Source organism: Tiliqua scincoides, chromosome 8 (genome assembly GCF_035046505.1).
Source record: "Tiliqua scincoides isolate rTilSci1 chromosome 8, rTilSci1.hap2, whole genome shotgun sequence".
Taxonomy (NCBI): Eukaryota; Metazoa; Chordata; class Lepidosauria; order Squamata; family Scincidae; genus Tiliqua; species Tiliqua scincoides.
In genome coordinates, this window is record NC_089828.1 from 33,050,508 (window position 1) to 33,065,656 (window position 15,149).

The following is a 15,149-nucleotide window of genomic DNA, read 5'->3' on the forward strand; positions in this document are numbered from 1 at the left end:
GTGAGGACCTCCCTGCCCTGCCCCAACTGATGGAAATTTTATTACCTGCCTCTGACTTTTGTGATTCCAGTTGGCATGATCCAAACCCTTTCTAGATTCAAGGATATCTTTGCTATCACAAAGGCTAGAACCTTGATTTTTTGCTAGCATAAAGGCTAGAACACTAATTTCCAAGAAGGGACATATTGCACTTACTGTCACATTCTACTTTTTTTGTAGGTGGGCAAAACCACAGCATACATGCAGCTTTGAGGATTGTGTAAAATGTTTCCAGAATACTTGATTGCTCTTTTGCATAATTTGAATCAATATTTCTCAGACATCACACTGACAACCCCCCCCCCTTTGTCTTTGACATGGTAGGGCACAAAGGAAGAGAAGCATCAGCCAGCGACCACTTCCAGCTGTGGGAAGGCCCAAGCCACAGCCAAAGTCCTCAGGACCACGCTGCCGTGCTCTGTACCAGTATATTGGGCAAGATGTGGATGAGCTCAGCTTCAATGTGGGTGATGTGATAGACATCTTGATGCAAGGTAAGAAGGCTGTAGAGCTAGTTCTGTTATATTATTTGAGAGCATTTTTGTGTGATGGTTGGGCTGCAAAAAGCTTTGTAGGCTGGGTTAGAAGCACAGCCTTCAATCATCATGTAAATGAGGCCAAATGAAGCTTAAAGGGAGAGGTATAAATTGGGGAAAGCATTTGCAATGCTTTGGGTGTGCTCCAACTATCTAACCTTCCCTTATTTTACTGTTGCCCATGACAAATATTTTAGACTGTACTCTTCTCAGGGCAAAGGCCTGCTATCTTGTAGTTTGTAAAGGGCCACAGATGTTGCAAGCACTACATAATTGTCCTTTTCCACAGATCCCTCTGGATGGTGGAAAGGCCGCCTCCATGGTCAAGAAGGTCTTTTTCCTGGGAATTATGTCCAGAAGATATGAAGGAAACCAGTCAGCAGCCTCAATGGAGCAAAAGCACAGGGTCAATGAAGACCTATGCATTGCCCCCCATAACTGAGCATGCTTGTGCAAGACACAAGAACTTTGTTTACAAGACTTGCAGGAAAGGCTGTGCAAGGACAATCTTTTCAACAGTCATTTTTGAGCAGAAAAAGGTTTGGCCAACAGCCTGCTTCTCTCCCCCTGCTGCTTGCAATTTGTCAGATCACAAAGAGAAATGCAGGGGAGCACAAAGTTAACCATAGCTCATGGTATTTTATTCACTGGAGAGCAGCTCTGATTGTTATCTGGCAACCCTGAGGGCTGCAATAGGAAAATATTTTAAAGCAGAGGATCATTGGTGCATGCCAAAGGCAGTTCTCCACTATCTGGATGTTCCTTGAACATGTTGCAATGCATTTGTGTGTGTGCATGGGAAGGAATTAAAAGATGAAATTTTAAAACACAAGTGTTTCAAAATGGATACATGAAACTCCAGCAATAACGGTCTGGAAAGTCTTCCTTTGTAGATTTTTAAGTTCATACCCTTTTAGACTGTGGGTAATGAAATCAAAGGTCAAAAAATTACAGCCAACCAGCACAAAACAAACTGGGAGGCAATACTAGCCCACGTTTACCTACTTGGTGCTGGAAGCCATCATTCCCACATATTGTCACCTTAAAATACCCACTTATACAAGTTTGGTTGTCCCTTCCTGTATTAGCACACTATCTGTAAAAATGGCACATTATAAAGTTTTGAAAGAAAAATGCAGGTCCATGCTCACAAGTAGCCTCCAACCTAAATTGACAAAGGAAAACAAGGAGGAAGAAGTGGAGTAGAGTGACGTGCACTCAAAACTTTGGGCTAAGCAACTCATTGAACAGAATGAGGCTGTAAAAGTTTAAAAAGTGGTATTGCTTCCAAGGTAGGAACACCTGCTCATGGTTTAGCTTTGGAAGCAGAAACAGAAGCTTCCATCAAGGAAGACCATTCAAACCCAGATCTCTCTCTCTCTCTGATGTGCTAGTTTTTAATTTCTGGGAAGCAATCCAAGCAGTCTCCCTGCCAACAGTAGCAGCTTATACCAATTCAGTATCTTGTTCTACTCTGCATGTGTAAGAACCAGCTTTGGTTACAGTGGGGAGTTAAGTATTGGAGGAGGGAAGGGTTGGATCACAGGCAACAGAGAGGGTGTTTTTGTAGAAATCACCTTTTACTTAGATGAAACATGCCCAGTTGTAGATGCTTTTTGGCTCCTCCCCATATCTTTCCTGCATCTCAAAGGCACACTGTTTACTCCAAGGACACAACATCTCAAGAATGGTCTTGAGAGACAGTGTTCAGGTTCGGACTACCCTTTTCCAGTTTGTCCCCCTTTGCTGAGTGTTTTGATTATACATATTCCATCTTCCTCCTATTGTACTGGATACCACTGCCTAATTGCAAGGGGAGAAGAGGTCATCCACACCACCCTCTCAACAGAATATATTCACTGACTTATAGCAATTGTAGTGTCGCAGGGATCTAGGAGCAGTTTGCCAAACATGGGGGCATTCTTGTCTCCTGGAGGCTCACCGCAACCCTCTACATGGCTGCAACAAACTCCAATCTGCTATCTGACCTCACTTCCGTTTTGCGATTGTGCAAAGCAGAAGCTAGCTCCTACAGCAGACTGAACCTCAGTGCAGCCGCACATAAGGTCACAGAGGGGGCTGCAAGGCTTCAGGATGGCCCCAGTTATGGTAAACTGCCCTTGGGTCCCCACAGCACCACAATCACTGCAATGCCAGTGGGGCCACACCCCCACAACAACTCACAGCAGTCCCAGCTCCCTCAGAGGAGTTTGGGAATTGCTGTTCTAGGGACAGCTCTGGATTGGGAATATGCAAAAGTTGAGAGAAGTTGAACGACAACATCATGGAGACAAAAGCAAAATAAACTGACTGTCAATAAGAGAATCACATTGATAAATTATCTTTTGAGGAACACACCCTAACATTTCAAGAGCCTAAGCCAACATAAGAAAAACCTGCTTCCTTCACTGCTAACACATGCCAAGCACCAGTCCCAATTATTATCTATACCACTTTTTAGAAGAAATGTTCACAAAGCAGTTTACAGGCAAGTCAAATAATTAAATCGCTCATTGAACAATTGTGTGTGCCTGTTAGTGGTAGACTCCCCCCCCCATATAGTTTCAGATTGTGTGTGCAAAAATAGCATGTCCCAAATACCAATTGAAACCTCCTCTATTTGGTTCTTGAGCTATTTCAGTAAACTTTGGTGCACCCTTACTTTAGCCTCAGTCCAGTGGCATTACTAGGGTTTGCATCACCTAGTGCAGGCCACTGCATCACCCCCATGATGGACCTCCTCCCATGTTTAAGGTGCCACAGACAACTAGGCACCTCAATTTTGAATACCACACAAATGGGTTAGGACTGTGGTTCCTGAACTTTTTAGCATTGGGATCAATTTTTTTAAATGAACTATCAGGACCCACCTAGCTTTATGAGACTAAGGGTGCAATCCTAACCCCTTGTCAGTCCTTTCCAGCACTGACATAAGGGCAATGCAGCTCTGAGGTGAGGGAACAAACCTTCCCTTACTTTGAGGAGGCCTCTGTGAGTGACACCCAACTGCAAGATGCTGCACACGACCCATTGGCAACACTATGCCAGTGCTGGGTTAGGATTTCGCCCTTAAAAAAGTTTCACTTCACAAATTGCTGAAGTTTTACTGTGGTTGGTAGTGGGGATTGGCTTCTGGAGCATTTGCTGAACTCCACATTCATCAGATCAGGACTGTTCTTATAAGTCTTGTTCCCCTTTGCCTGGCCTTCAAGAAGAGCCAAGGCACATTTGCCTGTTCATGAGTAAACAAAAACATGCAGCTGTTTCACTTTCCAAAGGGCTCAATACATTTTTCCTTGTTAGCTGGGAGGGGGGGACTTCCTTCTCTCAAGTGTTTTTTGGCCTACATTCATTGGATTGGGACCATTCTGGTGGTGTTGGGTTCCTCTCAGCCTGCCCTTCAAAGTAGACTGAGTGATGTTTCCCTACTAATGAGTAAACACACATGCAGTAATGAGTAAACACACATGCAGTTCACTTTCACTTTTCATAGGGCTCAATACCTTCTTGTCAGCTCTCACTGTGTTACAGTTTCAACTTCAATACCCACCAACAATCAGGCCGTGACCCACTGTTTCGGAAACAATGGGTTAGAACAATCCAGATCTTTACCTGTAATGTATCTCAAAAATCCCATACTGATTTTTAAGATCAGTCTGTCTTGAAGCTATCATAGTCTGCAATACAGACATGCAAGGACTTGACTGGCTCCTTCATTCATGGAGAGTCACTAGATGTGAAGGCAGCTGAAAGCCTGACCTCCCAGAAGTCATCACTACTGGAACTCTGCTGAGTAGTCTGGGAGCTGGGGCAGATTCTGCATTTTACCCTTAAACTTCCTTTTGATGTCAGATACTCCCCCATTACAGCTGTGAGCAGTTCTATACGTATCTAAATTGGACCTGAACCAGATATAGGAGTGCACATGGCAGAGACTGCTCTCTGCTGAGTCATCCTTGGAGCCCCTAATCCCATGAGCAAGGTGAGATTAAAGGCTCTATTCATTATGGAATAAGGAATCTTCAAGAACATTGACTGCATGAACAATCTCTACAGCACAGGTTAATCCTTTCTGTTGAAGCACAGCCACCATGTTAAACATCCAAACGAGCAATAAAGTAAAATATAAACTTTTATTTAGAATTAAAGCAAATACTTCAGTATCACAAACACACAATATTAAACTTCCAAGAAATATACTGCTAATTTAGAGTGAGCATTTATTTTCGCACAATCACAACATGCGGACGAATCGGGGTGGGGGAGAGAAAGATGACAAAATGTCGGAAATTTTCAACATCTCCCACCACCACCAGAGCAGCCTGTCAAAATAATTCGTACAAAGAACACATCATTTATGCATGTTTTCCTAAGGATGTTGATAAAATTTCTACAGATTCATCTTTGACAGAAAACAAGAAAGCTCTACAATGCAAACACTGCACTTCTAGTCTTCTTCTGAAGAGTCTCGTTCAAACGTGTAGGCCATAAAGCAAGCATCGGGTCTCTTGGGGACAAGGGGATGCCCTGGTCTCACAATCTCAAAGCCCAAGAAGCTGAAGGTACGGAGCAGCGCAGCTGCCGAGAGGAAAAAAAAGTTTAGTGAGAGTTCCTTGAGATGTAGGACACAGTGCCAACAATTAGGCATACAGCTCACCCCCCCCCCGAAACATCTCTATAGGGGAGCCACTCTTTGTACACTGCCCAAACCAAGAGTTTGTACAGCCTTGCTCACCTCTGTCATCTCTGTTCTTGTGGAAGCAAATGAAGACGTGGTCAACTTGAAGTTGTTCTTCAGCAAATTCCAGAAGAACTGCAAAACTGAAAATCAGAAGCAAGTGAGCATCCCTGCCCCACCCCAGAAACACTTTAGTAGCTGAAATTTGGATTGGGGTGGAAGAAATGTAAAAAAAAAAAAAGTTACAGCTCTAACTGCAGCTCCCAGGAATACTGCAAGTTGAGCAGAAAGGAAGTTGTGCTCTTTAAATTATCACCACCACTTGTGCTTTAATATTCTTCTAGGCTTGAACTGGTCATAGAAGAATCCTGCATGTGCATGAATCCCAACACTATTTGTGACTTATAACAGGTATTCAGTGAGCTGCTGCTCAGTGGCAGAACACCTACTTAATATGCAGAAGGTCTCAAGTTAATTGCTGGCACCTCCAAGTACAGCAGAGAAAAATTCCTATCAAACCCTGGAGAATTGCTACTGTCAGTGTCAATAAGACTCAGAATAAGACACTGACTCTCAGTTTCCTATAGTCAGGCACCACTGAACAAAGAGTTCCACGCAACTGTCATGGTTAGAAGGCAATGAGACCCTTAATTTGTATAACCCCCTTTGAAAGTCATCTAGTGGTCATCTTTTCTGCTTGTAGAAGGCTTCTTCAAATTGTATTATGTGAAATTTTATCTATTCTAAAGTTGTCAGTCTCAGTCCTGCTGCCTATCCCCTGCTGATGCAGGATATCCTGTGAAATATCCTTAGACCCAATCCATCTGCCACTGCTGTCTTTAGGTAAAACTTGAGTGCCTCGCCTACTCAATGAGATCACACCTAGAGTATAGTTAAGAATCCACCTTAGAGTGGTTTCAAACAAGACAGTGATACAAAAAGAGAAAATCACCCAGGACAATCAAGCACGGGATCCAGCAGGAACTATAATCTTGCTGATGTTCTCTCTACTAAGATAGTAATCAAGACACATTAACCACTTTTGGCCTACCTGTCTTTGCTTCCCTCAGGCAGGGCCCCATTGGGAATTTCAATGTACAGATTGTTGTTGTTCAACACAGTTCTCCAACTAATGTGTTTGGCCTCCGTTAGCCTGGACTGGACATTCAGGATTCTTGCCCTGTTGTTTGATGATGTTACTTCTTCTGTTACATTCAGCCGATTATCCTAAGAAAGCAAAAGCAAACACTCAGCTTCATATTTTGCTCCACTGACAGCTACATTTCTTTCTTTAAAGAATTTATCTCTCTCCTTTCTCCAAAGAGGACAATCAAGGAAGCTTCCAATATTAAAAATAACACTAAAACAAAACAATTAAAACAGAAAGCAAATCATATCACATAACAGTTACAGCATACCAGCCCTTCATGTCAGCTACTGAACACCATCCTAAATAGATAGGTCTTAAGGACTTGCCAAAAAGTCTCCAGAGAGGGAGCTGTTCTCAATTCCAAGGGGAGTGAATTCCACAATTGGGGGTGCTACCACATGCTATAGTAAATTACAAGCACTCATTGGTCTAAGAATGTAGTTTTTAAAAAAATATTAAATATTTTTAATTATTTCATGATTTCACTTTTCCTATTGGCAAAGCAAAAAATGATTTTTCCAAGCTATATAGCCCTAAATTAAGATGGGCTAATTTAAGATGTGGCCCTAAATTTGGGCCTAATTTAAGATGTGGCCCTAAATTTGGGACTTGTAGCTCCCAAATTTATATGCTCTCCAGATTAACAGATGTTACCTGAAGCTCTGAAGTTTTCTCCTCCTACAGCCTAACCCCAGCCTGCATTAATAACCCATTTTGTGACCATACATACTTACAGAATAAAATAAATTAGCTGAAAGATTGTGATCCCTCTGACTATTCCCTCGCCCACCTGGGATCTTCAGGGGTGGGTGAGGGGCATCAGGAGCACCACCGAGGCCCCGGACCCAGGTTACTACAGCAACTGAAGGACATCCTGGAACTGAGAAAAAGAAAAGCATTAGTGGGACCAATACCACAAAAAGGCAGGCAACACGTTCTCACATAGAATCTTCTGAAGCAGACCAACAGTGCAATTCCATAAATGATTTCTCAGAAGTAATTTATCCTGTGTTTAACAGAGCTTACTCCCAGATACATAGCATTGCAACCCAAGGAGGAGGAAAAAAAGGGACTACAAGTGTATTGTACCACAGGTAAATGTAGGGAAATACAGATTGTTTTATATGGCACATTAATACATTTGTATCTTATAGACTGGTAATGTCAGATCAAATCTTATACCTGGAACAGCAAAACAAAACAAAAAATCAAAAGCGTGTCACCCTCCCATACATTAAGACTAACCACCACATAACTGACAAGCCCACCTGTTGAGCAAAATCACCTACAAAACATTGTTTTGCAGTGCAGTACTAGCAGGACCCAGGATCCAGTAGGGGGTTTGTGGTTTATTCAAAGTGCGGGGGGGGGGGGAGACCAAGGATAACAGAAGGAAACTAGCTTCTTTTTAGGCAGGAAATTATACACCCTATCACCACACTAGCCAGCCAGCACATGTATGTGCACGCCCGCAACAGTGTATCTGTATTTGTCCTGGAAGCCATCACTATTGCTACTAGCAGGGGTAAGATATGCCTTTCCACAGTTCAGAATACTCTATTGCTTAGACTTTTGCAGACCTGTTGCAACCAATATTAAGATTGGAGAATATTGATTTTACACATTATGCATTAATATTTAAGAACAGGACTTTACAGATGTCGTATTTAAGATACCATAGCTCCTGTGAACTTAACCATCAATTACCCCATTTCAACAATTCCACCCGCTTGAAACAAACACCAGCATTCACATATACTGTACACAGAAGCAGTTTTATGTCAACAGTAAGCCAGCAAAACTGAAAGAAAGCATTCTCCTTAACATCAACGATGGCTGCCCCATTTAGCCCCTCCCTTCCTCTGCACCATCCTTCACCCTGCAGGCTCACTCTGGTTGCGTCACCTCAGCAGATGCAGCAGACCAAGGTCTCCCTCAGGGAAATTTTCACAACCATCCTGCCAGCAGCCATTTTCAAAATGGTATAAACAGGCAAAAAAAGCATCCACCATTTTGAATAGCAACGCACACTAATCCCTCAACTCCCTGCATCAACAAGCCTAGCATTCCCGGAATGATTGTGTAACTACCTGATTTATTTCTTCCTGCTGCATATTACTAACACAATATTATTCTCCAAAGCTCATAAGGCACCAAGGTGCGTGAACACTGGATTGCAGTTTCACTGGTCTCTGTGTGTTTTTAATGTTTTTAGGGGGCTTTTCTCCACCACACCTGAATACTTTTTCTGAACACTGTAAAGAGTAAACTTGCCCCAATGCTATTCACACCTCCTTAAGATTTACAAAGCTCTACACAGGTTGCGTTAATTTTTGGGATGTGGGGCTCTTCTGTACAGAGTTTTTTTAAGTAGCCAAGCATTTAAGATTGACTTAATGTTTTCCTCTTGATGAGCAACTGTGTAGTGTGAGGCACATATACAACCTTCAACACTTATCTATGCCGTCTGCACTAGTTACATGCCCTGTTAAGTATACCCTGAATATGTTAATACACCCTGAATTGCATATTTAAGAATAATGTTTATCAGTAAGGGGCAAATCAGAAAAGATGGACAAAAGAAGGCTCTCAATCCACTGAGTGACAGGGGACCAATTCCTGGTGGACCACTTTTTGACAGAACTCTTGCCAAGGATGCTGAATTATAAGGCCCTTGCACTGATTCAGGAAGGCACATCTTACATTGCTGAGCAGGAATTCAATCTCAGACTCACTTGGCACAGAGTAGACCTCAACTGCTGAAGAGGAATTGTATAGGTGTTCTTGCTTTGTACACTTCACACGCAGTCCTGGGATTTGATGGAGAGAAGACCACCATGCAAGTATGACAGAATTTCAGCAGCTATGAAATGAATCCTGTCACAAGGCATGTGGTGTCATTTCACTAAGGTGTCACATCAATGCCATGTGCTTAGCTGAATCAATCACCTCATTCATTTTTATACACAGAAGTAGGTATAGGATGGCCAACATCTCTGTAATAGTGAATCTTAGAGAATTTAGACCTCATCCATCACCTTGTCAAGAAAAGTTGGGATTTCACTATCCACTGCAAGAGCAATCCTCCTCTCTACTCTTACCAAAACCTAGCTCAAAAGGTACAATCCAGGTCTGCAGGGTATCAAGTTCAAACTAACCCCAGGTGAAGTAACCTGATCCAGTCCACTCACCTACTCTGATATGTGACTAAGATACAGCACAAACGGAGTTGGACAATCCAGGTTAGGCTACTAGAAGAGGATCATACTTGATAGTTCTCATTCTGTGAGGCCCTTGGTTTACTTTCCATAAGAGCTTGGAAAGTTGTCAGAAGAGAGGTTATACATGGATCTGAAAAAGGCAACCTGATGTGGAATACACACCACTCATGATTTATCCTTAAACTCAATCTCTGAGATGGGTTAGTTTGAGAAATTATGATTGGCCAAAGCCACCCACTGAGTTCTTGGCTGAGCATATTTAAACTCAGGTCCCCCCAAAACCTACTTGGATACTTACTACTACATCAAACTGACTCCCTCATGCACTGTTCCAGAGAACCATGTTTAGGGAAGGGAAAACAGCCTGGCATCCCTTATCACTATGCAAAAACTGACATGTTAACAAGAAGCACTGCTCCAACACAAAATCAGGCCTCTTTTCAACACTTTCAGACAGGTTTAGGCAAGGAATGGGACTAGCTTTGTTTCAGAGACTTAGGGCCCAATCCTAAAGAGCCATACCACTGGCGCTAGATGTTGTAAACATGCCGTAAAGCATGTTTACAGCACAGTGGGAGGAGGGAGTGCTGGACCCAAGCATGGAGGACACTGCACAGTAGCCTGCAGGTGAGGGAGACCACCAAGCAATGGGCTTTTGGGGCAGGGGGCATCTTCTGAGAGGGAACCAGCCCTGGAGAGGGTGGGACTGATGGAGGCCTCCTGAGCCATATCCTATCCCCCACGTCAGGCTGAAAAGCCCAACATGGAGGTTCTCAAATCTGTGCAGCCAAAATAGCCAGCGTAGACTTAGAAGCCCCATTGCGTGGCCTACACCTTTACTAGGGGGAAGTGGACAAACACTGCCTGAGGAGACCTCCAGTGGCTTCTCCACACCCATGGGATAAAGTGGTTGCCATTCTGGCAGTGCTGTTCCTCTGGGCGCCAGGAAGCTTAGGACTGGATTGTTATTTCCTTGCCTAGGCCTTACTGAAGGAGATACAGTGCTACAAAGGCCAAAAGATTCTTGTAGATAAAATGCAAGTTCAGCCCTGTGTTTGTGAAGAATGTTGTGTAAGGTGGCAAAAAGCTAAGCTTATAAAGAATGCCGAGGCAAAGAAGAACCAGGTTAGATTGGCCTTCCCATATACACGAGACCAAAACTGTACGGAATTTATATATAGTGTGTATATATGTATATATACGTACATACACATATGTACATATATATGTGTATATACATATATATGCACACACACACATACACGATGTATATCCATGGGAATATATAAATGGAAACAAATACTATACGCAGGGACACCAGCTTAGGATCTCTTAAATAATGTCTACATCAAGAGTTTCCAGCTTCTATGTCACAATCCTTGGCAGATCTTCCTTCAAGAATCTAGCCCATCCACGAGCAACACTTGACTACAATATACCTATAAAGGCAGAGCATACATGCACACATCAGCAGTAAAAGGTAAGGCTCCAGCTTCGGAAAAGGGGAAGTAGGCCCCAGTTTGCTGAGTGATGATCTTGTTTAGCAAGGCTGGAGTTCCCCAACAGATCATTTCAGTGGAAGAGGAGGAAGTTTAGGGCAGTCAAGGAGATGCTCTCCTTCCCCTTCCCCACTGTCAACAAGCTCTATCCCTCACCAAGATGGACAGCTACAACTCAACCCCACCCAACACATTTTTCTTATCTGCCTAGCAGGTCAAGTGTGGGAAGAAAGGAAAGATGGGCAAGTCAGAGCTTTAAACCTGCCAAATGGAGGTAGGTAGTATTTTTCCTCCAAATACAGCCGCCGCCCCCCCCCCCAATTCTGCCCTCTGCATGCAGTAAGAGCCTACATGGCCAATGCAGTTTCTTGCATGACTCCACCTGATGAAAAGGGAGGTGCACAGCCTGGTCTTTTCTGTCAAGCTTCTATGTTTAGACAACATAGTCTAGCTAGCCAGCTAGGATTTAATTAAAGGCAGAATACATATTGTAAAATAACAAAGACCACATATTGAACAGTTTCATACTGTCTTGGGGATGTGCCCAATGTTTTAGAAGGGTGCAAATTTTATCCTGTAGGCAGGACACTGAACAATTTGGTGTGAAATTTAATGTGAAATTATTTGTAGAAATTTAGCGTGCAAACACGAGTGAGACATTGTTTAATACCCTTCACATTATGTTAAGCTGCGTCTTATTCTTTATCTAAATAATGTCAGATAAAACATTGCTTAATGTAATTGGAAGGGCATTAAGCGTTGGCATGCTCAACCAATATAAATGCTTTTATCCAATGTTTAAGAACCCATCAGATGAAATGTTCAGAATGTGGAAGGGAGGTTACATAAGAAAGACAGTGCATAGCTACCAGTGTCATCCTGATATAATGAACATATTCTCACTCTTCTCAGAGGATGACTAGCAACTACCACCACTGCCCCCATTCATACATCTCCCATCAAAGGGAGAACAATTTTTTTTTTGGATTTCAAGACAAGTCAGACATAATGAATTGCCTCTCTCAATACTACACAGGGCCTCATTTTTTCCTAGGAGCCCAACACACAAATGCTCAGATTTGGGGATAGGACATAAACAAGCAGCCAATATTCCATCATGAATAAATGTGTTGTCTCTCTCTCCAATATACAAATGCAAAAATAAATGAATAAAAGTAAGTTACTGAGCTTAAGGGTAGAAAGGCAATCCTGTACAATGAGTTCTTCTCTTCCCCCACCCAACACTGAGCAAAATGCCATTCCTTCCTGGGTGATTGATGCACTCATTTCCTTTGGGGGGGGGGGAGCCATGGAAAGATAAGAGATTTATTTTCCAACTCAGAGATGGTCTTTTTTCTTTCCCTCACCTGTCCACCCACACGCAAGACAGACCTTATTCTTTCCCAGCTGCTGTGGTGGGTACCTACCATACTCATGTCACACTCCAAGTGGGAAAGGGATTCACTAGTAAAATAGTAATACTCTGATCTTCTACTCAGATGTCACACAAGCATGACAAAAAGTCTCATTTTTTCGTGGTGCCTAATGGATTTCTTTGAATTTTCCTTTTCAAACAAGACAGGAGAGAAGAGACTCTCTGTTATCATCCTTCTCAGCCTGTTCTCTCCTAGAAGGTGGGTACACAGCCTTACAGTAGTATAACATGAGAAAATAAGAACAACCTCTCTGAATCAGGCCATAGGCCCATCTAGTCTGGCTTCCTTTATCTCACAGTGGCTCACCAAATGCTTCAGAGAGCACACAAGACACAACCTGAGTCCTGGTGCCCTGCCCTGCATGTGGCATTCTGAGGTAGTCCACCTCTAAAATCAGGAGGCTGCTCATACCCAACGTGGCTTGTTTTCCTCCAACTTTTCCTCCAGAAACTTGTCCAATCCCTTTTTAAAGACATCCAGGTCAGATGCCGTCACCACATCCTGTGGCAAGGAGTTGCACAGACTAACTACACGCTGAGTAAAGAAATATTTTCTTTAATGTGCATAACTGGTGCTTGACTGGAGGAAGTGTGAGAAGAGGCAACTCAGACTGCCTCCTAATGAACAGGGGAATCTCAACCCCCCTCCCATTCTCCTCCAAATATATAAACTTGGGGTGTGAGCACCCAGTTTTGAGAGCTGACAAAGAGAAGAAAAAATGCCTGAGATAAAAAAATAATATGAGTTCCCATGTGGGGGATTCAGGTTCTGTGTCACGTGTAAACATGTATGATGCTGGATTTTACGCATACTTACATACCTGCACACTATAATTAATGCCCACACGCATCCCTTACACGTGCCTCTGTCTCCCCTCCCCCACAGGCAGTACTTTAACCCATTCCTGCCCAGACTACAGGTGTGGGGTCGCTGTTGCGTATATGCACCGTCGGGCAGCAGTGGCTGAAGCAGGACCTGGACCAGCGCCAGGGAAAGGCCAAGGAGGGGAGCGCAGAAGCAGCAGCCCCCACACACATGCTTCTGAGGGAGGGGCGGGTGTGGCTCTTGGGGCCCCGCCTCCTATGCGCGGGGCGGGGCTCGCGGGGCGAGGCCGCGCGACCAGGCCCCGGACAAGGCCTCTCAGGGAGCGCCCCGCTGTCGCTGTCGCTCCTCTCACCTCCTCAAAGCGGCGCTGGCGGGCAGGGCGGGCATGGCGGCGGCGGCGACGTGTGTCTTTTTATTCCCTTCCTTCTCTCGGGCGAAGCAGTGACTATTGAGGATCCGCTGCAGGGAGGATTTCACCATCCGGGCCGCCCCCTGGTCACCGAATCCCCGACCGGGTCTTCGCCCCCTCCCAGCCCCCTCCTCGTTCTCCTCACAGCAACGCTCCTTCTTCTCCCTTCAGCTCCACAAAATGGCGGCCCGGAGCGCAGGGCCGCCGCTTTTATAGGGAACGCGGAGAGGAGGCCACGCCCCTCCTTTGCATAGATTGGCACGGCCACACCCATTCTGCGCTCATAAGGGGGAAGGCCACGCCCTCTTTCTGATGCGGGCCTGTGAGCGCGAGTCCTTTTTGGCATATGGGATGAAGCCACGCCCATCTGCCTATAACGGCTCGAGGCCGTTCCCATAGCATCCGAGGCTCCGCCTCCTCCCCTCCGCCACTTGGTCTTCTTGGCTCTTGGTTCTCTGAGGTAAACAATGTCTTTTCCTCCCCTCCCCCGTCCTGCCAGGGCAGAGCGCTCTCCTGATTAGCTGAGGAGCGGAGGCGGGGAGGAGTGTGCGTGCAGTTTGGCACCTCTGCGGAGCTGGTGGGCTCAGGGCGGGGTCGAAACGGGGGAGGAGAGCGTCTGTCGTTGGCGCAGCGAGCGGGGCCCGAGGAACCGTCAGCCTCCCTTGACAGGAGTGAAAGGGCTGAGAAGCCTCGCCTGAAGAACGCTGCGCGTGCGCAAAGCGCGTTGAGGGCAGTCTGGCGGAGGGCGTCAGGGTCTCCTGAGGAGAAAACAGCCCTCCACGCAGGCACGAGTCTTAAGCGGTCAATACAGTACAATACAAGCCTTCGTTGGCACAAGAGGTGACTCGCTAAACCAACAGTAGCTGGCAAATAACATAACATGGCAAAGCATAACAAATCATGACAAAAACATGGCAAAGCATAACAAAAACATGGCAAAATATCGCAAAAACATAACAAGAACATGGCAAAAACATGGCAAAGCATAACAAAAACATGACAAAATGTTGCAAAAAGCTGCATTGCCTTTATCTCGGTGCTGGAAAGTCCATTAGGATTGCACTCTAAGAAATAGATAACAGCCACTTACAATGTCTCTGCAGGATAATTTAGATATAATAAACTACACTCTTGGTCAACTTCTTATTAGTTCCTCTAAGAATGACTAAGGATAAGGATAACGTATACAAATTAAGTATATGTGCTTCAGTTATAAAAAGCACGAAATGGTACTGCAGACAAATAAACCCTGAGCCCCAGAAGGAACCTGTCAGCACAAAATGTGAATTTATTTTATTTTATTTATAAAATAATAATTTTATTATTCAGTAAACAAGCAAATGACAAAACAGAAAT

The 15,149-nt window shown here is 44.3% G+C and overlaps 2 protein-coding genes across 2 annotated transcripts in view; one reads left to right on the forward strand and one right to left on the reverse strand.

Annotated features, from left to right (window-relative positions):
- MYO1F (myosin IF) overlaps positions 1-1,407 on the forward strand; it is a 44,453-nt gene extending 43,046 nt beyond the window's left edge. Inside the window, exons 27-28 of the mRNA XM_066635709.1 lie at positions 364-533; positions 865-1,407. Of these exons, the coding sequence (XP_066491806.1) occupies positions 364-533; positions 865-941 (247 nt within the window). The 3' untranslated portion in view covers positions 942-1,407. The remainder of the gene's footprint in view (positions 1-363; positions 534-864) is intronic.
- Positions 1,408-4,689: 3,282 nt separating this feature from the next.
- Positions 4,690-13,962, reverse strand: OAZ1 (ornithine decarboxylase antizyme 1). The gene is given in 6 exon segments (XM_066636024.1): positions 4,690-5,153; positions 5,311-5,396; positions 6,305-6,480; positions 7,138-7,224; positions 7,226-7,283; positions 13,737-13,962. Coding segments are annotated over 6 exon segments (666 nt in total). The 5' UTR covers positions 13,865-13,962; the 3' UTR covers positions 4,690-5,022.
- Positions 13,963-15,149: the final 1,187 nt, after the last annotated feature.